General features: G+C 42.9%; 2 protein-coding genes across 2 annotated transcripts in view; both read right to left on the minus strand.

Annotated features, from left to right (window-relative positions):
• Positions 1-14,018, minus strand: part of LOC142937551 (sodium channel protein type 5 subunit alpha-like) — an 81,015-nt gene extending 66,997 nt beyond the window's left edge. The window contains exons 1-2 of the mRNA XM_076080536.1: positions 13,344-14,018; positions 12,257-12,320 (exon numbers count right to left, since the gene is read on the minus strand). The gene's annotated coding sequence lies outside the window, so the exon portion shown is untranslated. The remainder of the gene's footprint in view (positions 1-12,256; positions 12,321-13,343) is intronic.
• Positions 10,326-25,519, minus strand: part of LOC142937763 (sodium channel protein type 3 subunit alpha-like) — a 28,996-nt gene continuing 13,802 nt past the window's right edge. The window contains exons 6-9 of the mRNA XM_076080847.1: positions 22,471-22,525; positions 19,544-19,778; positions 12,257-12,320; positions 10,326-10,524 (exon numbers count right to left, since the gene is read on the minus strand). Coding sequence (XP_075936962.1) covers positions 10,326-10,524; positions 12,257-12,320; positions 19,544-19,778; positions 22,471-22,525 — 553 coding nt within the window. The remainder of the gene's footprint in view (positions 10,525-12,256; positions 12,321-19,543; positions 19,779-22,470; positions 22,526-25,519) is intronic.

Raw genomic sequence — 25,519 nt, forward strand, 5'->3', positions numbered from 1 at the left:
AGCTCCTTTATGTTACAGAAAGGTTGCAGAAAACAATAAATACTTCTCACTTGATTTATTACCTCAGTAAACATTGTAAACATGAGTTTATGGTCTCAATCTCTAGTTTCAAGTCTTCTTCAATACAGCATGATGTTCATTTAGTACATTATGGTCCATTTAGAGTCAAACAGACCATAAAGCAGGGGATGCTTTATGGGCGGGGCTTACTGTGATTGACAGGTCTCTACCCCGGCGTTGTCCGTTCTGGAAGTTGTCCGTGTTTTGGTCGCCTCAAAATGTCTTATTCAGCGTTTGGTTTTACTTAGCTCCACCCTCTGTCACTTCTGGTTGCAAAAGAAAAAATGGCGACGCAAAAAATTTAGATGGAAACGCCCAAAATGCCAAACTCGATGCTTCAAAACTGCATTCCACAAACCGATGGTTGCAACACGACGACTACGTCCACATCTTTAAAACAGTCTCTGGTCTAGACCCAAACTTCTGCCGAGTGGCTGGACTCTCTCCTTTTCCCAGAGCGACCCGGGGTGAGAGGTGGTGGGTATGGGGAAAATAACAACGTAGTATTTCAGCAGATATCTGAACCTCTTGTAGCCTCTGGGTGGGGTCCTATAATCTAAATTAACTGCAGCACTTTTTCCAGAGGCAACAGGGTGGTTAACTCTGAGAGCCCTTTCTTATATCTTTCTACTTCCTGTCTCTAACGTATGAACCCATCGTATAATTGTTGGAATGCTGTTAAGCATTCCAACAATTATATATTAATTATACTATTGTTCTTCAAATCTTTATTCTTCTTCTTTATATTATTATATTTCTTCCGTCCCCTGTTTTTTAAAACTCTTCTTCTTCATTTTTTAAGCTACAGAAACCGTTCAACTATCAAAATGTTCAGCTCTTTAAGGACAGTTGTGCTATATCTCTTCATATTTCTATCTCTTATGCTTTTTGAATTATTAAGCTTTTTGCAAATTTTTTTTGAATGGGATTTCAATGGAGAATATATTCAAATCCTCGTAAACTTCTTCAACCTTCAAATCCTTCTACTTCCTCATATTCTAACTGAAATGCTTGTGATGAAGCCTGTCATTTAATAACCTCTTTGTGTGTTTCATACTTTCTGATTATGTCTCCTCTCCCCCTCTCTCCCCCACCCAGCCCCACCCTTTCAAAATAAAAGCCCCATGGATTAACTATTTAAACGTTAAGCTCAAAATTTGGATTTTTTGTTGAAATAATGAATGCTCTTACTAATACTGCGACAATTACTACTACTGCTGCTAATATTTCTAGTATTACTACTACTGCTGCTACTACTACTTATACTCCAACTTTTGCTGTTGCTACTATTACTACTACTACTGCTACCATCAATATTATTACTACCATTGCTATTACTACCACTACCACTACTACTATTACTTGTACTACAACTGCTATTCATGCTACTACCAGTACTAATATTACTACAGCTACTAGTACTACTACTACTGCTACTTCAAATACTGCCATTACTATTACTACTACTACTACTACTGTTATATTAAAGACTACGACCACTACTACAGCTATTACTACGACTACTGATACTACTACTTCTTCTAATTACTAATACTTCTACTACAACTACAACTTCTACTACTACTATTACAAATATCACAACTGCTACTACTACTACTTATTCTAATGCTACTAATACTTCTACTACTAATAATACTTCTACTACAACTACAAATTCTAGTACTACTACAAATATCACTACTGCTGACATTTTTTAAGCCACAGAAACCGTTCAAATATTAAAATGTTCAGCTCTTTCAGGAGAGGGGTGAAATGACTTCATATTTGTAATCTTTAAATTCTTTGAAATATTAAGCTATTTGCAATTTTCTTTTGAATGGGATCTCTATGGAGAAAATCTTCAAATCCTGTTAAACTTCTTCAACTTTCAAAGCCTTCTTCTTCCTCATACTTTCAGCTACAGACACCATAGTGAGACATTTCAACTAGAAGGGTTTTCAGCAGTGCAGTTTAAATGCTTTCGAGCTTCAACATTTTTCAGACGGGTAGTCTCCCATTTCTTAATTTTCAGCAATTTTTTTACAATTAATTTCAGCTTTCAGCATTCCAACGCATTTTCAGCAGGAAATGCATTTCTAGTTCAGCTTTAACTTTGACTTTTCTGTATTTCTTTCTTTCACTCCGTCCGTCCGTCCGAGTCTCTCCTCGGCAGTCGAATCTCTCGGCCAAGCGTGAGACGATATTGATCAGCGACCGTCTGCTCCCACGTGTCAACAGTGTCAACCACTCAATAAATATTCATTTCTCCGAGACCACTTCCTGTGAGGTCTCCGGGGTGGACTCTGTCGCGTTTAATCTTTCATGCAGACTCCATAATTTACTGCAGCCGGACTGTTTACTTACACCTGAACACACTCACAGCGAGGGGCTCTGGCTGGCATGGAAGCCAGGACACGAGGGACATTTGGGAGGTTGGCTGTTTTGCTCACTTAGTGCTTGTGAATAAAATCGCTGTTTTCTCAGTTAGAAAGTAGCCGATTCATTTAGTTTAACAAAAGAAACTAAAGTTAAAAGAGGACGACACATTTTTAGCTCTTTTCAACTTAATCAGCTGGTTGCGTTTCCATTTTAACCATTCTGATTCAACCTCCTGACCTTAATTATGTTCCTGCTCTCAGGATTTGAAACAGATGTTTTCACGGGTCTAGGACCCGGCTTAATATTCATTGTTTTAGCTAAAATATTCTGACTCAGGGTACATGTGAAAGGTTTCTTCTAATTAGTTATGTTTAGGAAAATATCGTGAAATACTTAGGTTCAGGGAAAGATCGTGAAATACTTAGTTAGGTTTAGGAAAAGATTGTGAAATACTTAGGTTCAGGGAAAGATCGTAAAATAGTTAGTTAGGTTTAAAAAAGATCGTGAAATACTTAGGATCAGGAAAAGATCGTAAAATAGTTAGTACGGTTTAGGACAAGATCGTGAAATACTTAGTAAAGTTCAGGAAAAGATCGTAAAATTCACAGTGTTTGGAAAAGATCGTTAAGTTAAGTTTAAGAAAATATCATTGTTTTAGTTAAAATAAGTGGAGAAGTTACCGAAGTACGCAATTACATAACAAAAACATCAACATTGACATTGTCGTTTCCCACGAGGAACAAAGTGTCTCCTCGCTGACTGAACAATATTTGTTGGAATGTTTGTCTGAATTAAATCAACTAATGGTTCAAAAATCAGATTTCTTCTTCCTCAGTTAACTGAGCTGCTCCCTCTCTGTCTTCTCTGATCTGTCCTCTGGTTACCCATGATTATGTGTGTGTGTGTGTGTGTGTGTGTGTGTGTGTGTGTGTGTGTGTGTGTGTGGTGGGAGGGTTCGGCCCGTCAGCTCAGATGACATACTGGGGGGGTCATGATCAAGATGGTGGACATTATCCTGTCTGAGGGAGTTGGACGTAGGCAGGAAGAGAAGGTCAGAGTGTCGACTCCGATGTTGTTTTTCCTCCAGCCGGTCGGTTCAAATACAGTCAAGTTTATTTGTGTTCAGCTCAGGTGTCACTCGTCCTTTTTTGGGTCATTTCTCAGAAGAAGAAAAGTGTCTTTTATTCAAGTCCGTCCAAGAGTTTTGCAGTTTAATCTGTGTCGTTGTTCTGCAGCCCACACCTCTGTGACCTGACTCCTCCCTCAGGGATCAATACTGTTCATTTCATCCTTCCTCTGCTCCTACAACAGTGTTTCATTCCATCCTGTTTATTTCTCCGACTCTCCGTCGACAAATAATCATGACAAGGTGTTCTTCAAGAAGCTCAGAGATCTAACATGTCACAGAAAAGTCTTGAAGTAGAAGTGCTAGTACAGTAGAGTACTAGCAGTAGTCGCAGTAATGCGTAGCTGTGAACACGTCGTTTTCACGTGAATCATCTACATGTTAATATATATTTTTCAAACTGTTGTTTTTGTCATGAATACTTTCAGTCAGAACACGAATATTACGCGTCAAAAAAGTGGTTTAGGAAAAGATTGTAAAAGTTAGTTTATATTTAAAACGTACACTATAGTGTTTAACACGGAGGCTCCGTAAACTTTATTAGTCCTTTCAACCTCGACAAAGACGACATCTACTCCTTCTGTTTTATTGCCTTTTCACAATAAAAGCCCCAGACATAGACACTGATTACCAGAGGGAGCTCAAAGGAAACTCAATATAATATCTCACAGTGTCTTTACGTTTTAAAACAGTTGATGTCAGACAGGAGAGGATCCTCTGCCAGCGTCAAAAAGTGTTGCAACTGTCACAAATTCACATCACTGATGCAGAATATTCACATCTGAGTGTGTTTGCGGTTTTTGTGTCTTTTAAAGCCTGAACAGTTTTCTACTGGGCAGAAATAAAGAGGGATGATAGGAAATAATGAGTTTTCTTCCTTTGGTGTTTCAGCATCAAGGCTGAAACAAAAGGATCACAAGTGCTTCAGAGCTGTCTGTTACCAACACACACACACACACACACACACACACACGCATTCACACACACACACACACACACACGCACTCACACACACACACACACACACACACGCACTCACACACACACGCACACACACACACACGCACGCACACACACACACGCACACACACACACTCACACACACACACACTCATCTCCCTGTGGTCTGGAGTTTAGGTGGTGGAAACCTCCTTTGTGTCTTTGGCTGAACATTGGACAGATGTCACATTCAAAGCCTCCAGGAGAGCTCATAACTCAAACTAAACACACACACACACGGACACACACACTCTCACTGACTCTCTCACACACACACACACACATGTGCACTCAGACAAAATCAACCCCCACTTTGAAAAATGTTTCCAATATGGTAGTTGAGTTATTGATCAGTGCAGCTTTTAACATAATGTTTTAACCATATATAACAGGAAGGGGGGGAATGTGTGTATGTGTGTGTGCGTGTGTAATGTGCACGTGCACACATTTAAAGTTCACACACACACACTGTTGTGCATCGACATTGTGGCTACCAGCAGCAGAGGAAACTGAGCAAACAGGCATGAATGCTAAACTAATTTAATGGGGCGTGCACACACACACACACACACACACACACACACACACACACAGGCAGTGGGCAGTGCATCGACATGGCTACCAGCAGCAGTGGATGCTAGGCTAATGGAATGATGAATATCAGCCATGTGACGCAGTGTGTATTTCCAGGAAAGTCGAACCCTCTCGGCAGAGTCGCCATATTTCTCTCTAACTGCAGCGATGACAGCCGAGTCCTTCTGAGAGGAAGCCGGGTCAACGGAGGCTAAAGCCGCTCCTCCACCTCCTCTGAACGCGGTCCCGTTATTTCTTTAATCGTCATCACGGTGGGCCGAATAGAAAGGTGTCGAGTTGTTCTGCGGCTTTAGCGGGAAAACATTGTTTTGATGGAGCTCCTCAGCGTTGAGCCGGAGGCGGCGATGAGTTTGAGCGCCGGAGATTCAAAAAAAGTTTTTTATCAACAACTAATTAATCAATAGATCAATGTTGGGCAGGAAACGCTACGAACTTTTGTTAGCAACATGCTGAGTTAGCATCGACGTCAACAGTACAGAAATGTAACGATCAACGACGATGAAATGCTGAGCTGAACGAACAGATATCAACATGAAACTTCACCAGTTCATTACTGACTCTGTCATGATTATTTTATGTATTACAAGTTTTCTGAAATATGCAAATTAGGCATTATGTAATGGTGACTTTTGGTGAATTTAGGAGACACAAACAGACAAAGTAGTAAAATAAATGTTTTCTCTCAAATAGTCAGAAAAAACCCTGATAGAAGCTAAATAGACCAAAATCTATTGATCAATGCATGAAAAATGATGTTTCTGCATTAAGTTAAGTTTGTCTTTCTAGTAACTGGACCTGGAGAAGAACCTTCACGGTCACGAGTGTTTGAGAAGAGACCAGAGACTGAGCTCAACAAACAAGAAGACAAAATCCGTTCCCTTCGCTGAGAAACAAGCCGAGGAGCTCGCAGCAGATTGCAGCTCCTTCAAAGAGGCAGCCAGCTCCACCTGAACCTGGACTGCCCGGCTCCTCCCCCGTGGAGGTTTTCTTCCGGTCGCGTCCACCTGGGATGCGACCCAGAACACACCGGTGCTAAAATATCCCATCTGGTCTGAGGAGGAGGAGCTGAAGGACGTCTGGGCCGGCTGCTCCCAGACCGAAGAGATCCAGGATCAATACCACAGACAAGATGCCGGTGATTACACAACAGTCACAGGAATAAGCTGCTCATTTAGTCTAAAGTAAAGTTAAACAACAGCGTGGGCCAGGTGTTTGAATGCATCCCCCGAACCCCTGAAGACTTAAAATGTCTTTAAAACACGTGCAGCGATTTCTAACCAAAAGGCGACTCTTCTTTCTCTTTGGCTCGAGGACGAGAAATCAGTTAGAATCTGAACACTGGAGGGAACGTTTATAACAGAAATGTCTTTGAGGGATTGTTGGACTCGTCTTCAAATGCATGTCTGCTGCTTTTATGGATTTTAGTTTTTTTGATTGCTGTGTTTATTTTTCAGGAAAATATTTGGCTTAAATAATTCTGTGACTGGAACAAATGTAACAATGACGATGAAATGCTACAAACTGGGAGCAGGATTCTTCACGGACTTCTGTCCTGGTGGATCAGGATCCTCGCTTCCACCCGGTGACCTCATGGGGGGGGTCACATGCCCTGCGTGCCGACCGGCTCCCCTAACAACGGACAGCTCATTAGCATCCTTAAGGAGGCCGCCTGTCATTCCGTGCCGTTGCTGCGATGCTCGTCGTGTGGTCCGCGTGTCGCAGGCATGTCGGGGGGGGGGGGGGGGGGGGTCACATGACGGACTCTATTCACAGATAAATACTCGGTCTGAATTTAAACTTATTGCATTTCCCAGCAAACTCACTTTGAGACTCATTAGAGGCTCGTCTCACTGAAGAAGGACTCGTTTGAATCTCAGCGCTCAGGGTTTCTCTGTCTGAAGTGAAACAGAATCATTCTGACTGAGAGCCAGAGATGGAAACTACAGACGTGGTTTTGATACGTGAGGATGAAACCAGTGTGCGAGTGCGCGGTGACAAACTGGGGGGTCCGTCTATCCGTCCCCCCTGAAAGAGGAGACACAAATGTCCTATTTTAAATCCAGGTTCTCACGAACGCCACTGGATCAAATGAGTCCAAAGGGGGCCTGTTTAGGTCCACAATCAGACGGGACTGTTGCGGTTTCTGGTGGTCTTGTGTGATATAACGTTTTAACTCTCGCTGACTGCAAAGATCAAACTGTTGGCCGATTATCTCAAGAACTGGCTTGCTAGCTAGAGCTAGCCTAGCTAGAGCAAAAGTCAGAGTACATTTTCAAGTGGGCATTATTTTAATAAATGAACCACAAATTAATAAACTAAACGGTCGATTCGTCGTTAGATAAATGCGGACTTTGAATTAGGACAAGTTGTGTTTGGGCCTGGAGACGACAGCATGATCGACGGTCCTCTGTGGGTTCAAGCACTTAACAGAAGCTGATAAATCCAACGTGCCTCTGCAGATGCACTCATCATCCTTTAGCATCCATTTCCTCACTCAACCGTCCGTCTCTGTTCCTTATCTCAGATGTTTGTTTGCTCCGTAGCTCCGCCCCCCTGAGCCTCACAAGGCCAAATACAGACAGATGCTGCCGACACGCCGAGGACATGACGCAGCAAAAACAAAAGGCAGGAATACCTGTAGTGAGCGCTGGGCCACCATTAAGTGATAACACACAGGTCTGCCTGTCACGGAGCTGCTCTCAGCCTCTTCATCTTCTGCCGTTGATTCGGTAAATCAACTTCCAGCCGACGCAGGAAACTCAACCAGGACACAAACATAACTGCAGTACTCAGCGTTGTTGGTTTGTAGCGTCCAGTGTTGGAAGAAGTAGAAGTACTAATACCATTACAAGTAAAGACGTCCTGCATACCTTTACCTTCAGTAAGGAGCACGATGTCAGACTAAATAATATACGATATCCACAGTGAAGACCCTGTGATGTCACTGAAAAAGGTCAAGAAGGTCCCACCACCTCTCCTACATGAGACACACAGACTTATAGTGGTTAGCCTCTCTTTGTAGTCACTACGCATCTCTCTGTGGTTGTTTTGTCTCTTTGTAGTCGATTTGTGTCTCTTTGTAGTTACTTTGTGTATCTTTGTGGTTCGTCTTTGTGTGTCTCTTTGTTTGGAGTCTTTTGTTTTGTGCTCATTGTAGTCTATCCTTATAGTTTATTTGAGTCTATTTGTAGTTGCTTTATGTTCCTGTGTGTTCATTTTGAATCTCTTTGTAGTTGATTTGTCTCTGTGTGGTTGTTATGGGCTCATTGTATTCTATTTGTGAATCCTTGTAGTTTATTTGAGTCTCTTTGTAGTTGTTGTGTGTCTCTTTGTGGTCAGTCTTTGTGTGTCTCTAGTTGTTTAACTCTTTGCAGCTGTTTTGCATCTCTTTGTCGTACTTTTTGTCTCTTTGTCTCTCGTTCTATGTTTCTTTGAGGTTATTGTGAGCCTCTGGTTGTAACTTGTCTCTTTGAGTCACATTTCATTGGTGAAGGTCAGAGGGGCCCTTGGCTCTTGGGGCCCCCGGGCCTGTACCCTGTAGGCCCGTTCAGTAATCCATCCATGTTAAAGACCAGTTTAACAAAAATGTCTACAAGAGACGACGCTAGTCTTCAACCAAATGTTCTTCCAAAAACAAATCCTTGGCTAATAAAGTGCCAGTGATTGTGCAGCTGGTTGTGTGAGTCGCAGAGAGCCTGTGTGTGTGTGTGTGTGTGTGTGTGTGTGTGTGTGTGTGTGTGTGTGTGTCACAGTGGGTTAGCTCAGTGACCTCCGCCTTCAGGCCGGAGGATCGGAGTCATGCGTGAGCCGAGCAGCTTCAGCACAGGAAGCAAAACAACACTGTGATATCTCTCTCTCTCTCTCTCTCTCTCTCTCTCTCTCTCTCTCTCTCTCTCTCTCTCTCTCTCTCTCTCTCTCTCTCTCTCTCTCTCTGCTGCTAACTCCGTCGTTCTCAACACTTCTGTCTCTCTGCTGAATGAGAGGAAATATTTTCACAATTTCAGATGCAACGCGACAAACATACAAGTCGATACAGGGTCGAAGGATAAAACACAGGTGTCTTATAGAAGTACGCAGCATATTCAGTATATTTTGAAGAGAAACGTTGACCATGTAAAGACAACTGCGTGCCTCTTCTTCATCCGAGACTGTTGTTCCTTCTCCATGTTGGAGAACCTCTGCTTTTTGATCTAGCGCCATCATCAGGTCAACATTTTATTGGTTCATGACCAAATTTACAGACATTCACATTTATTATTGGAGAACCCGGGTTTGAAGAGAGGCTTTGTCTTTGTGAGACCGAGTCCATGAAAGAGGCTTGTTTTCCCCCAGAGCTTGAGATTATTTCAGCTAAAACTCTTTAGTTGCGTCCGGCTGCTGTACGATACATTATATTTGTTTTCTTCTGATTCAAATCAACTTTATTGTCCCGCACGAGAACTCCAGTCATGAGGACGCCATAAAAATCAATAAAATCGAAAGCATAACAAACACAATAAGACCACAATAGGCCAGATGTCCCGCCCCTCCTCCATTGTGATTGGACGGCTGGGTGAAAAGTGACGATGACGAGCGTTTTAACCAAAGTTCAACCTTTTCTTTAACTCCGTCAAACGCCAAAGGAAACGCTGAACATGCAGCGCAGAAGAGAGACAGAACGCCTCTCAGGGTTCCTTTAAGAACCCATTTTTATCCACTGAACCCTTTATGGAAGAAAGACTTCTTCGAGGACTGTTGAATGCATGTCTCCAAAAACTGACTGTGGACCAGGATTGTTCTTTAGGGTTCTAGATATAAACGTGTACAACCTTTCTGATGTCTTTCTTTCACACTGAAATGCTTCTGTTTCTTCTTACCATCTGTTATCATATTTACCTCCTTATTACTTTATATTTACCTGCTTTTTTTGATCTCATCTCTCATTCATTTGGTTCATTTTACTTCCTTGTTTTTGTCTCCTCCTCCCATCCAATCAGTGCCCTCCTTCTCCATCTGTCTCCTCTCTCCCCTCATCTCATTTCATCTCTCTTTCTTCCTGTTCTTTTCTCCTCACGTTATCTCTCCTACAGTATGCCCTCGCTCCATCTTCCTCTCCTTCTGCTCTTCCCTCTCTTCCTCCTGTCTCCTCTAATACTCCTCCGTCCATCTCCTCTCTCATTTATCTTCCTCATCCTCCTTTCTGCTTCACCTCCTCTGAACCTCCTCCTCCTCCTTCTCCTGACTCTCCCTGTAGCCACGTGTCACAGTTGGTTTCCCGATAGCCTGCCAGCATCACGTCGATAGGTTTCATGTGACATGCGTGGTCAGCTAGCTCCAGGCTAACTCTTGAGCTTGTTTTTTTAGCCAAAAGGCAGCGCTGCTGTGAGCTGGATGACGGTCTCTTTTATTCACACACGGAGGTTTGTTGTCATGGTTGTGTCACTCAGTGTCTGTCAGCCTGCTGCTCTCAGTGTAGCCCGTCTGCACAGATACTAGTCCGTTCTGACATGTCACCCAACACGGCAGAACACAGTACACACAGTACACACGGTACACACGGTACACGCAACACACAGTACACACGGTACACGCAGTACATGCAACACACAGTACACACAACACAGCAGTACACACAGTACACACAGTACATGCAACACACAGTACACACAACACAGCAGTACACACAGTACACACAACACAGCAGTACACACAGTACACGCAGTACACACAGTACACACAACACAGCAGTACACACAATACACGCAGTACACGCAACACACAGTGCACAGCAGTACACATGGTAATAAATGCATTGAATCCTGCAGTCGTGGCTTGAACAATATAAAGCTCCTTTATGGCTCATTTAGTCGACGCACCTGAAATGATCTTCCTCCTCCTTCAACACTTTCTCTCCGCGGTGACTCTGAGCCAGAACAATACGTTGATTTCAGCCTCCAGAGGAGGAAAGTATTTACAGGCCTGCAGACTCACTCTGCTGTTTATTTGGTTTTGTGTCCGACAGATGAAACCGAATGAAGCCCGATCTGTTTCCATCTGTGTTCTGTTTACATTTCATAACTGCTCCAAAGAAAAACTCAACTTCTTAGACTCGTATGAATCGAAGTCACGAGAGCTTTTCACACTTGCGTGTCTCAGATGATCTAAACCTGAGGCTGCAGAGAGATCTCTATCTGCTGGATGTCAGACTAAAGCTGGCAGTGAGCTCTGGGCTGGTTGAGGGTTTTCACCTGATGGTTAGAAAGGTTTAGTCTGCAGAACGACCCCAATGAGACCCAACAGGCAAAGCACCAGGAGGTTATAAACACTAACAGGTCTGAACCAACCCCAAGAACCCTGTTTTACTTTTAGCCACCAAAACCAAACGTTTCTGGATTTTCATTTCACACATTTATTTTAATCAAACATTCTGTTTTAACTTGTTTTATTTGTCTCCCCCGGGAGACAAATCTCTTCTATCAACATCTTCTTCTTTCATATGCAAGAACTTATGTGTAACTTTGGGATCTAAACTTTAAAAAACAAAACTCTCAGAAACCATACAGAAAGATTACAAGGAGACCAGAAGAGCTTCAGAGAGACACAGAAGTATTACAAACAGATGCAAAACACAAACACGACTCAACAACTATTAAAAGGGGCAAAACAAACACAAAGAGACCAAACAGAACTACACAGAGACTAAAATGACTACAGAGAGACACAAAGCAACTACAAAAAACTCAAAAACTAACAAACAACACTCTCAGAATATATACAAAGGCACAAACTACAGATAAAGGATAGCCTCTCTGGCCCATTAAATCATTGAAAAACAACAATAATAAGTCAAAGCCCAAAGTGCCATTCATTGAGAAGACCACCATCACGTCCTATTCACAATCAACTCTGATCGTCCTCTGAGTTTGACTTCCTGACAACAAAACAGCTCAACAACTGCAACACATTTCAGCATCTCTCGCTCAAAAACACAACAAGCTCCGCCCTCAGCTGGGAGGCGTGTCCAGCTCCAACATCCACAGCTCCGCCTCCTCACTATCCCGGCTTCTGAGTCATGTGTTTTATCTTTCCAGTGATGAAGACAGAAGACGTTCCACTCACCCTGCGTCGCCGCTGCTCCCACAGATTAAGGCATCCTTGGCTCCCTCCACCTTGTAGAAGTTGTCTAGAAAAACAAGAACAAACTTTAGATTCAGTCTGAAGTCGGAGCTCAGTTCAGGAAGATCTTCCTGCTCGTTCCACTTAGTTTGCCTAATTAGACCTCAGGACTGTGTGCGGTAGCTCTCCTCGACTCTCCTGTTGGTTTTAATTTATACTTTTATCATATAACATAACTTAGCACAGGTCCAAGACGACTAAGAACAGCTGTGTAGGTGTGCAGGACCTGACAACAAGATGAACATCTGAATGTAAAAGGACAGCAGGGGACGCAAACACTGGGACTAAACCATTAAGACATGTTCAGTAGAAACTTAATAGTGTCCCTGAAGAAAGAGTCACAAGACACACACACTGAACTCCTTGTTACAACAAACACAACATGCCAGCATCTCATTTGTTTGACACCGGAAAGTCAGCTAAAGGACAGAATCGTCGTCAATTAAGTCTGCGATTTCTTTTTCTTCACTTTATTGACATAAAATACAAATTTAGCGACTGTTGAATGTTTTTTGGGCAGTGAACCCAAACCTCAAACCGACTGACGGACCAGTTAACACTCTTTAATTGGTTTAGCACTTGTAATATGTTTCTGTTTAGGCACTTGTTTTTGTACAAATATGCACTTAAATGTAAAAGGTGCAATATAAGATATTCAGCGCATTAATATAGCATCAAAAAGCTATAAAGATATGGAGGAGTAAAGTCAGCGCTGTTTGCAACATTAGCCTCTAGCCACCGGCTCAGCCGTCACCATGTTGAGAGCCGTTGAGAGGCAATCGAAAAGCTTCCAATCCCCATACAATGCAACCTTTGGTCTCCGTCTTGTATTTGGTCCAAGGTAGTTCAAGTTTAAACAACTGTACAGCATTTGATGACAGAGGAAGACATAATTCTTTTATATTCTACCGTCAAAGTTACACCGAAACCTCTAAAATGAATGAGTTCAGGTAACCCTTCCTGTGCTTTTAGTGTTCAGCTCAGTGTGCCTGCCTGCCTGTGTTACCGCAGGATCAATAGACTCACTAACCTCAGCGATGTGTGTTTTGGTCTGTCCGCTGAAAGCCATAAACACTGAACCATTAACGGGAACAACCGTTTGCTGAGCATTTATTCAACACTTTAAATCTGACCACAGACCGTCTCCAAGTACATTAAAACACTCTTCAAGTACTTCTCCGCCCCAAGTACACTAAAGTATCCGACACGAGTTTCAGAAGCTTTTAATGCACGTCGGCGGGAAGAAAACAAGAGCTCCTCGAGTCACGCTGTGGTTTAAGGACTCTGTTATTCCAGGATGAATTGATTCAAGCAGCTCTATAGATCCAGATGTTTGACACTCAACGTCCAGCAGTGGAAGAGTTTGGATAAAGACGACATGAGTGAATTGAACCCAGGAATCAAACGATCGGCTCTATGATCGCGGAACACTTTTCAGTCAAACCTCAGCCAAAGAGCCACGAAGCATTTTAACATTTCAAAGTCTTCATCTTCTTCTTCTTCTTCTTCTTCATCTTCATCTTCTTCTTCTTCATTCTTCTTCTTCTTCTTCTTCTTCATCTTCTTCTTCTTCATTCTTCTTCTTCTTCTTCTTCTTCTTCTTCTTCTTCTTCATCTTCTTCATCTTCTTCTTCTTCTCTGCTTTATTGACAAACCAAACCGGTGTTTGTTGGCCGCGTCTGACCGCTGCTGCACCAGAAGGCACTTAAGCTCTTCAGCAGTGCAGACGTTCATTTGTTATCGAGTGCATCTGGGAGACCGCACCCCCCCCCCCCACCCCCCCCGCTCACCAACACATAAACAACTTTTTGAAGTCTGAAGTGCTTCTTTTTGTTCAGCAGCTCAAAGTAGCCGTGACGCCTCTACGCACTGAGATCAGTCATTGAGACAGGAACGCTCTACTCACAGTCCTGACCTGCAGCTGCAGCTTTACAAAAGACTACCCACGCAAAATAAATGCATATTAGTCCGCGGACTCACATTTAATAACGTTTTTTGTTTTTATCAGAGCGACCCCCGTCTGAGAAGACTTTACAGAGCTGCACAAACCTGGAAGATTGTCTCCACAGGGCATCGAGAGAGAGAGAGAGAGAGAGAGAGAGAGGGCAGGATCAGAGCAAATGACTCTGACGAGCCTAAATACACCTCCATCCCCCCCCCCCCCCACCACCACCTAGTGCATCTACATCTGAGAGAGACGCGTTTACATGATGAAAATCTGCAGGTATGAGAAGTGCGATATACTGAGACGCTGGTAATCTGCTCCCCAACGAGGTAAAGACATCAGTCAATGATTCATTTTACTGTCAGAACACGGAACAAAAGCAGCAGCAGCAGAACTCATGTCGGGTCTTTGACGAGGTCGTTTAAAGTTAAAGAGGAACGAGCAGCCGATACGGTGATAACCTGAGCCGGTCGCATGCTGGACAGATACATTCTAGTTTCTGCAGCTCTATCATTTATTCCGGCTTCCTGCCTTTCCTGCATCACACGTGATTGGCTGGGCTCTTTTTATACAAAGAGATATTATAAATTCCCTCAGTAGAAACATTGGACTCTGATATGTCAACAATATGAAACAAGAATTTTGAACCTGACTTTATCCAATTTTCAGATTTCTGATCTGGAAATGTATGCAAATAAGTACATATTTAATGAGATAACGCCTCATTTGCATGTTTAAACATAACATTTCAGAAAACTTGTGAAACAATTGTCTTAATGTCAGTAATCAGCTGGTGAGGTTGCATGTTGATCTCTATCAGTTAACTGTATTTTGACCTTATTCATCTGTAGTGTTTCCCATGAATACATCAGCTCTATCTGCTCATCAGAGGGGAAACTCTCCATGTTGTCTGTTGATTTTCACTTACTGAACCCTCCAACAAAGAAGCGCCGGACTCTGACCAGACGGAACAAACAACGAGCATGATGGGAAATGTTTAAGCATGGAGAACATTGATCTCCCACTGAGGGCCGTTTTCAGATCAGCCCAACGGGACGGGAGCTTTAACGGCGCGTTTCCCAGCTCTCGGGTTTCACGGCAGCTTTTAGGGGTCGATACGGGAGCCTGCGGGGGACATTTGTTTGATGAGATGGATGGCAAAGCCAACTGGAAATGAATAAATAGAAGGTACATTAGCAAAGGAGCAGCATGTCCCGACGAAACCCTGTAAGCTCAGAGTTGCCTTTATTTTCGGCAGTGTCTCCCTTTGAGAGACGGATTCTTTACATAATTGCGCGTGTTTTCTGATAACGAGGGAGTTTTTAACGGCGTTCCCTCTGTTGTTGTTGGACTGTTACTCTACTCTCACTGCTCCTGACCTGAATAATTGGGAGAAAATACAAATATTTGCTTTTAAATTTGAGCTTCAAAGGTTATTTATCAAAGTTTCTCAGGCTCCCCAACACATTCTCATCCCAACTTGTCAAAAACTGACATTTGGTCAGAACCTTTGCCGTCACTTTAACACGTGGTAAACATCACGGTTGGGCTTAAAACCTAAAGTAAAACGTAAGCAGAGTAACTTGAGTACGGGAGAATACTGACGCAACACCGTAAAGATTGGAAAAAATATAAAACACAAATGAATTAATGTAGCAGGACGGTCACTGCGGCTGCCATTTTAATAGCATTGCCGTAGCGATCATAGCGGGCTAACTTCCGTGTAAACCAAACAGACTTACGGCGAGTCACGAACTCACTGAGGTGAGGTTTTGGTTCACCCACATCGCCGGATGATTGTTTGTTCGGCTGCTTTTCTGTGAACAGCGTAGCATTAAAGCATGGTGGAATTAACAAGCTAACTAGCGGGCGAGTTAGCTAGCTTGCTAATTCCACCATGCGTTAATGCTACGCTGGTTACAGGTAAGGTCTCTCCGCCTCACTCCCCACCACTCTGGAGGAGGACGAGCTAACTAGCTGACTAGCTAACTAGCTAACTAGCTAGCCATCTGCAACAACACTTTGCAGCTCTACTGACGTGTCGTCACTAGAACAACTAACAAAAAACTAATTAAAAAGATGGTAAAAGAAGAAATACTTTATCAAGTTCTAGTTAAATCAGTTTCATTCTGTATTATTCTGTATTAACGTTCAGTGAAAAATACATATGAACGTGTGCAGCCACATGCAGGTTCAATATGTTGGTCACACACCGTGTAGCTGCGGTTTCATCTGACAGCAGCGTTAAGTGTTTCCTTAACCCTGACCCCGACCTGTGTGTGTGTGTGTCTACCTACTGTCTATCTACTGCTAAAGCTGCTTTCTTTCGCTCCAAAATCCTAACCTCTGCTTCCAATCCTAAAAAACTCTTCGAAACTTTCTCTTCACTCCTCCAACCCCCACCCCCTCCTCCTACTTCCTCCCTTCTCCCTGACGATTTTGCCAACTTCTTTGACAAGAAGGTAAACGATATCAGATCCTCCTTCTCTCAGCCCCCCTATCCACTCTCTCCCTGTCCACCCTCTCCCTCTCTACCATCTCCAGCTCTTCCCCCACAGCTCTCCCTCCCCTCTCCATGCCCCATCTTACCCTATCTTGCCTAACGAGATCCTCAACCTTGTTACATCTAACCGCCCCACCACGTGCTCCCTTGACCCGATTCCCTCCCCTCTTCTTCAGTCTATTGCGACTGAACTCCTTCCTTTTCTCACCCACCTCATGAACACATCTCTTGTTTCAGGATGCTTTCCCACGGCTTTCAAGACTGCTAGAGTCACCCCCCTTCTGAAGAAACCATCACTTGACCCCTCTGATGTCAAGAACTTCAGACCGGTGTCTCTTCTACCCTTTCTTTCCAAAACACTTGAACGTGCTGTCTTTACTCAACTATCCTCCTATCTCCACCAAAACAACCTCTTGGACCCTCACCAGTCCGGGTTCAAAGTGGGTCACTCGACTGAGACAGCCCTCCTTGCGGTGACGGAGTCGCTTCACGCAGCGAGATCTAACTCTCTCTCCTCTGTCCTGATTCTCCTGGACCTGTCTGCGGCGTTTGACACTGTTAACCACCAGATCCTCCTATCCACCCTCGAGGGGATGGGCGTTTCAGGCTCTGCACTCTCCCTGTTTGCATCCTACCTGACAGGTCGATCCTACCAGGTGTCATGGAGGGGCTCTGTGTCGGAACCACGCATGTTGACTACGGGGGTTCCACAAGGCTCAGTCCTGGGCCCCCTTCTCTTCTCGCTCTACACAACATCTCTGGGTTCTGTTATTCGCTCGCATGACTTCTCCTACCATTGTTATGCCGATGACACCCACCTGGTCTTGTCATTTCCCCCCGGGGACACTCAAGTGGAGGCACGCATCGCTGCGTGATTGACTGATTGACATCTCGAAGTGGATGACGACACACCACCTCAAGCTCAACCTGGACAAAACCGAGCTACTGTTCCTCCCGGGGAAGGGTTGCCCGCACCGAGACCTGTCCATCACCATTGATGATACCGTGGTGATGCCAACTCGGACTGCGAGAAACCTGGGTGTGACCCTGGATGACCAACTGTCGTTTTCAGCAAACATTGCATCGGTTACACGCTCCTGCAGATTCCTGCTCTACAACATCAGGAGGATTCACCCCTTCCTCACTGATGAGACGGCGCAGGTGCTAATCCAGGCTCTTGTCATCTCCCGCCTGGACTACTGCAACTCACTACTTGCCGGAGCCCCGGCGTCGGCCATCAGACCTCTGGAGCTTGTCCAGAAAGCTGCAGCTCGCCTGGTGTTCAATCGCCCCAAGTTCTCCCACACAACTTGCCTTCTCCGTTCTCTACACTGGCTACCTGTAAGAGCCCGCATCCAGTTTAAGACTCTGGTGCTAGCCTACAGGGCAGTGAAAGGAACAGCTCCTTCCTATCTCCAGGCCATGGTCAAGCCCTACACCCCGGCCCGACCACTTCGCTCTGCTACCTCGGGGCGACTGGTTGCCCCGTCGCTCAGAGGTCCCTGCGGCCGATCGACCCGGTCACGGCTGTTTTCTGTCCTGGCCCCACAGTGGTGGAATGAACTCCCCACTGACGTCAGGACAGCAGAGTCGCTGCCCATCTTTCGGCGCAGGCTGAAAACTCACCTCTTCAAGAAGGCCTACCCTTCCGCTTAGCACTTACTTAGCATCTATTGTATTCATACTAGCGTATTGCACTTATTGTTTTTATATTAGTTTGTGGCACTTATTGCATTCGTTTGTTTCTGCACTGTACGTTGGCTCTGGTTTATGCTCTTAGATGCTTGTTTGAGGAAAGGACATGCACTTATTACTTCTGGTGACTAGTTGTTCTCTCGAAAACCGATGTTGAATACACTTATTGTAAGTCGCTTTGGATAAAAGCGTCTGCTAAATGACTGTAATGTAATGTAATGTAATGTGTGTGTGTTGCTTTTACTGTATGTGCTTATGTATACTGTGTATGTGTGTGTGTGTGTGTGTTGCTTTTACTGTATGTGCTTATGTATACTGTGTATGTGTGTGTGTGTGTGTGTTGCTTTTACTGTATGTGCTTATGTATACTGTGTGTGTCCACATAACATATATTATGCTCCCTGGTCAACATGACTGACATGAAAAATCAAATAGTGTATAGACCAACTGACCTCACATGACCTCTGTGTGTGTGTGTGTGTGTGTGTGTGTGTGTGACGTCTAGTATGTACTGTTTCTTAAACTGCCCAGCTGAACTGCCTGTACACACACACACACACACACATGACGGCAGTTGTGGTTACAACTGCCGTCAATAAAGACACACACACACACACACACACACACACAAAGGTCCTGTCTTGTTCTGCTGTTTCGTTTTCTGCTTTACACTCTATGAAATGCGGGTTCCCAACAGGTTCTCTTCCAGAACCCTTTGCTTCAGGAGAACCCTTTTTTGAAGACTGTGACTGTGAACCAGGATCGTTGTGGGTTGAGCTGCACCACATCAGCGCCTGCCTTTTAGGGTTCTAGATGAAACCCTTAGAATATGAACTGGTTCTCAGTAAAAACCCCTTTGGTGAATTCTGGATTAAACCTTGGAATACAAAAAGGTTCTCTGTAGAACCCTTGGGTGAGTTCTAGATTAAACCTTGGAATACAAAAAGGTTCTCTGTAGAACCCTTGGGTGAGTTCTAGATTAAACCTTGGAATACAAAAGGGTTCTCAGAATGAAATCTGTAAAAACACCAAGTAGAGAAGCCACTCCAGCAGCTGATCACAACCAAAGCAGCAGTGAGATTCTCACCCTCGTCGTCGATGAAGTCCTTCAGGGAGTTCCAGGTCTTGTTGTTGCAGTAGAAGGTGGTGTTGGCCAGCAGGCTGCCGTTGAGGCAGTGCAACGTGCTGCGGACGCACTTCTGTCGCAGGTTCCCCATGAAGAGCTGCAGGCCGATGAGGGCGAAGACGCTCAGACAGAAGACGGTGAGGATCATCACGTCGGCGAGCTTCTTCACCGACTGGATCAGAGCGCCCACGATGGTCTTCAGGCCTGCCGGACCGCCGGGGGGGGGGACGCAGACAGGGGTTAATAATGTTCACGTGAATTTGTTATCGTGGCTGCGAACCCTCATTTAGAAAAGTCTAAATAATTCAAATGAATAATATTTTGTGGAATTAAATCAATGAAAAACGAGCAGCTAGATTGAATAAAAGTTCACAAATCGAACCGCTTTAAAGGAACAATACACCCAGAAACAATATAAATCGTACAGTCTCACTTCCGTAGGTTCTCTATTGTTCCAGAAAGAGTTTGTATCGATCGAATGTACACTGTGTATATAGAAGAATAGGGGAGATGCTGCAATAGCATCCGTTAAATCAGAACTGGAGAGTATTTCTTCATTGAAAGAAGCGCAAAGATCGACACTGAAAATAAGTTTTTGCTCTTTTTTCCTGACTGGCTTCAGTAATAGTTTGATTGACAGATGGTTCCATCCAATCACCTGCCACGTACGTTGTTGTTTCTTTAAGTGCCCGCCCTTTTACAAACAGTTTCCAATGATGGTTCTAAAGGCAGAGCGCTCGTTGATAATGCTCTCCAGGTATTTTCAGATGTTTTATAACAATTTATTGCCGTCTTTCGTTCGTCCTCCGTTGAAGTCTGTTCGTTCAGATATGATTTAATTTTCCCGGTTAAAGAAACTGCAGATAATTTGTTACACAGAAGCATCTGAGAAGCCGTCTTTAGAAACGGTTTGGAAAAAGGGAAGGTACTTTCAAAAAACATACGTGGCAGGTGATTGGTTGAACCATCTGTCAATCAAACTCTTACCGAAACCAGTTGGGAGAAAAGAGCAAAAAACATATTTTCCATGTAGAAAAGTCTTTCAATAAAGAAATACTCTCCAGTTCTGATATAACTGATGCTATAGCAGCATCTACGCTAATCTGTTCAGGAGCCGCCATTGTTGTTTAGAACAAACAGGAGCCTCTCCGTGTCGTCCCACACACATATAAGCCCCGCCCCCCCAGCTTGCCAGTAGCTCATTGGTCAGAACCACAAACATATTACTTAAAGCCTCACAAAAGATGGGTTTTTTGATAGTCCAGCTACGTAACTCTTTCACGGGCAATTCCTTAGAAAACTTTTTTTTGGGACCATAGTATCCGAGGAAGGTGAGTTCTCCATACGATTTATATTGTTTTAATCACGGACCAAAAAGATGGCCGCCGACCTCAATCAAAATCTTCTAGCCGCTTCCAAATATCCTAAATATTTCAGGCAAAACCCAAAAAGAGTTGAAGCAACAAATTAGCAAATTAAAAACACTGAAGGTGAGACAGGAGTCAAACCAAAGGGCGGCCATCTTTATGGACCATAGAAGTACATCGCAAAATAAATATATAACTCTATATATAACTAGAAATATATAACTCTATATAACTAGAAATATATAACTATATAACTAGAAATATATAACTCTATATAACTAGAAATATATAATTCTATATAACTAGAAATATATAACTATATAACTAGAAATATATAACTCTTTTCAAAAACTTTGCCACTGTGGAAAATAAATAAATAAATCTCTGTGATCATCACCAACAGTACGAAGCAAAACACCACAAACGTACTAATACCACAGTGTAAATACATTGAGATTAAAAACACAACACTCACATGAACATTATGGTAAAAACAGCTGGAACACAACACGCTGAGAACACAGAGGATGCAGACAAGCCGATCCAAGGAGCAGCCAGTTTCTCTTCGTACGTTACTTCATCAGAAACAAACACTTACAGAATAACTCAGAGAGCCGGAGCGTCTGCACGCTAACGAATGAGTAGCGTGAGTATATTCAGATAGTAACGACATGCTTTGGACATGTTGCTACGACCGTGTTACAGTTGTAACATGTATTAAACATTGTTATGTTTTCAATCAGATGTTTAAGACATGTTTCAGCGCTGCATGCTAACATGCACAGTGGAAACATACAGAGGCTAGCCAGCGACTAGAGTTTAGGAAATAGTTTCATATTTTGAATTAAAAGGTAAACACTTAGATCTAGACTGAAGACTACGATCAAACTTTGTGTCTTTTGTTAGCAACGAGTAATCGAATATTTATTTATACGACATTATGGCTCCTGTTTCTAATCAGCACTGTTTCAGCAGATTAGTTCATTTAATCTGAACGCAGTGCTGAAGAAAGTATTCAGATCAATTACTGCAGTGAAAGTATTAATACCACTGTGTGAAAATACTCTGTTACAGTAAAAGTACTAAAAATACTACATTATGGTAAAAGTATTAATACGGGTGTGAAAATATTCTGTTGTAGTAAAAGTACCATTATAACAAACAAGAATTGAGCTCTAATTTAAATTTATTTAGGATTTTATTAATTGAATTCCTGTTGTTAAGCATTATTTTTCACTCGTGACTGTGAGTCGACGTTTTGTGTGAAGTCGCTGTTCGCTGAGCCTCTGATGTCCTCACAACCAACTACGAGGAAGACTTCAGTACGTCTTCCTGCATACTACCAAAGGGTACTTTATACTTCAAGTGTGTGCGTCAAACACCAGACTGTCTCAGCTGGTAGTATGCAGGATGAGAGTTCAGTTCTTCCAGCAGGCCTCGGGTGCGTTTTTGATACCCGCTCCCCCTGCGTTTGGCTTCCTCACCTGGGATGACTGAGATGGTTTTGAGCGCTCGCAGCACCCTGAACGTCCTTAAGGCTGACACATTACCCAGGTCCACAAACTCAGTCACATATCTGCAACAAGGCGGGAGACAGAAGCACAGGAACAGACACACACAAGGGTTTGACCACACTGAGCAACAACGAGCCGACACAGAGGGACAGAAACATGAATAGAGACAGATAGAGGTACAGTAGAGGTACAGTAGAGGCGGTGCCGGGTCGGACGGCAACAGTGGAGGTTCAAGTCGGAGACGTCGACTGTTTAGAAGAAGAAGTCAGACGGTGGAAGCTGCTCACATGGACGTAAACCGGAGACGAGCTCAGTGTCACGCCTTCAGATTCTGAAGAAGACTTTTAATCTCTGTAGTTCATAAGGGCTTACATTTAATTATTATTTCTATCATCGAGTACCCCGTTTTCTCAAGTTCAAGTTGCACTACAGATGAATTAAATCTAGTTTCTTCCAGAACCAGCAATATAAATCTTGATTAAAACATTAATTGTTTGGTCTTTTATTATAAAATAATGAAAAATGCCGATAAAGATTTTACGTTTAATGTGATTAAAGACTAACACAACCAGAAAAAATATATATATAATTTGTTGCTGATTCATTTTCTCAATCAACTTATCAATTAATTGACTAATTGTTTGGGATATTGAGTGAGTGGTCACTAGACTAATAACTAGAAAATAATAATGTCAAACCCCACCATTAGCACAGATCCCCTAGATATCTGTTTGGTGAGCTAATGTACCAGCTAGCCTAAAGATACAATCATTAGCATAAGAAGCTAATTGTCACAAGGTTCAGGATAAGGATTAAAAAACGGTTCCTTCAGTGTTAGCAAACGGCTGTTAGCATGCTGTTTGGTAAGCTAGTAATATCTTATATTAGCTAACGTTAGCCGAAGGAAAAATCTTTGAATTGAAGGCTAATTGAAGTATGTTTAAGCTAAGTTAAGTGATATTATTAGCTGTTACCTTCACATTTTGTAATTGTAGTTAATGTACTTGTTTGAACTGTATCGGTTATTGGTTAGTTTCATCCAATTTGCTTCCTTGTTAGCGAAGTTGATGTGCAGCATTTAGAGGGATTTATCAGCAGAAATGTAGTATAATATTCATAACTATGTTTTCATTTGTGTATAATCAACTGAAACTAGGAATCGTTGCGTTTTCGGAGCCCTTCATATCTACAGAGGGAGCAGGAGGCGGAGTCCGCCATGTTGCGCCTCCATGTTTCTACAGTAGCCCAGAACGGACAAACGGAGCACTGACTCTAGAGACAGACTCTCACGCTTTTTTGCGATACCTGAAGGCCACCGTAGTTCTCTACACGCTTGTGAAACTTGCAACAACCTCACCACTAGATGGCACTAAATCCTACACACTGTCCTGTTAACTTAAGCTACAAAAGTTATGCTACATACAAAACCACAAAAAAAAAAAATCTGGCTGCTGGATATGTAGCATTAGCATTAGCATTCCACATGTGGGTCGATGTTTTTTTAAATTCCATCTCCAGTTTGTGTGTGTTCAGCTTTTACACATCTGACTTTTCCTTCTCCACTGTGTCTTCAGTTCAGATCACGTGATTACACCGGTGACCCCTGATTGGGCGGAGAGTGGGGAAGTGGGTGGGGTTTGGTGCTGCAAGACACGGCAGACATGGGACGAACAAGAGAGGACGACGTTACGATGACGAGTGTTTTTTCTCTGTCCCTTGTCGCCCCCTGGTGGTGGTGAGGCCTTACCTGGGATGACTGAGATAGTTTTCAGGGCTCTCAGCACTCTAAAGGTTCTCAGCGCCTGCAGGTTCCCTACTTTGATAAACTCTGTTAACAGCCTGTAGGGGGCAGTGTGGTTGGTTGTCAACATACAACAAAAGAAGAAAAAACATAACAAGGTCTGAAAAAGTACAACGCTGTGCACCAAATGATCAGTTTTTAAACATCAATGGAGAGCTGGCAGATGATTTAATCTGCTATAATACAAGCAGCTTTTTTACAGATGTGGAAAGAAAAGAAACATCAGATCAAATGTAAGTTTGTCTTTTTCACCAAGTTTTCTTTGCATCACATGTTTGAGATTAATATCGTGACGTTGAACTTCCGCACATATACTTATCTAATTATATAAGCACGTATATGCGTCATGACGAAGGGTTCAGTTAGTTCCACGACTTTTGAGTTGAGATTTATTTGGAAACCAAGAATTGAACATCCACCCGATGCTGTGTTCACGTGTTTGCTGGAATTTAACTGCAATGAACGGATAAAAAACGCAAAAATAACCACGTTATAATTCTAAATTAATAAAAAGTCTGAATTTTACGCTTTGTGAGGTTTATCTGCAAGACGACGAGCAAACAACTTTTAAAACGCTTGTTTTCTGAATGGAGTCTGGATCGTTTCATGCTAAGCTACGCTAGCGCTGTAGCTGATCCATCCACACTCAAAACAGCGTAAATATGGCGGTAACGTTATTGTTTACACCACAAGAGTGCAGACAAGTCTATTAACCTTCTTATTACAAATATCTAGTTATATTATGTGTTAAAACTTTGGTAAAATATTTTCATTTTTAACACTTTCCCAGAAGGCAACAGGTCACAACAAGCTGCGAGTCAACAGACAACCTTTTTTTTCTAGAAACTACATTTATATTCTTTAATAAGTTTTGCCAAATGCCATTTTATTTGCTGGCTGGATTATATTCAGCATACACACAACATATTGATTTACCTTCACTGTTGGAAACAAGTTATTTAGTAGCAGTATTTTATATGTAAAGATATTTATATTTAATTGTGTGCACGTTAAAAAGCTTAATTTAACAAAAAAATACATTCAAGATCCAACTGTGAGGTTCAATTCTTCGTATCTCGTTATTTCAAAATGAATCACTTGAAAGTGCATTTGTCAAAAATTTGCATATGTATACAAACAGAAATATAACAATAATTTTCAAACAAAAGTGTAGAATGTGGTGAAATCCAGGTTGTGAAGACGCCACGAGAGGCGCCAGGCCCCCCCCCCCCCGCCCGCTTAGATGGAGTCATCT

This window comes from Anarhichas minor, unplaced genomic scaffold (assembly GCF_050575085.1).
Source record: "Anarhichas minor isolate MPS153535 unplaced genomic scaffold, ASM5057508v1 ptg000074l, whole genome shotgun sequence".
Classification (NCBI taxonomy): domain Eukaryota; kingdom Metazoa; phylum Chordata; class Actinopteri; order Perciformes; family Anarhichadidae; genus Anarhichas; species Anarhichas minor.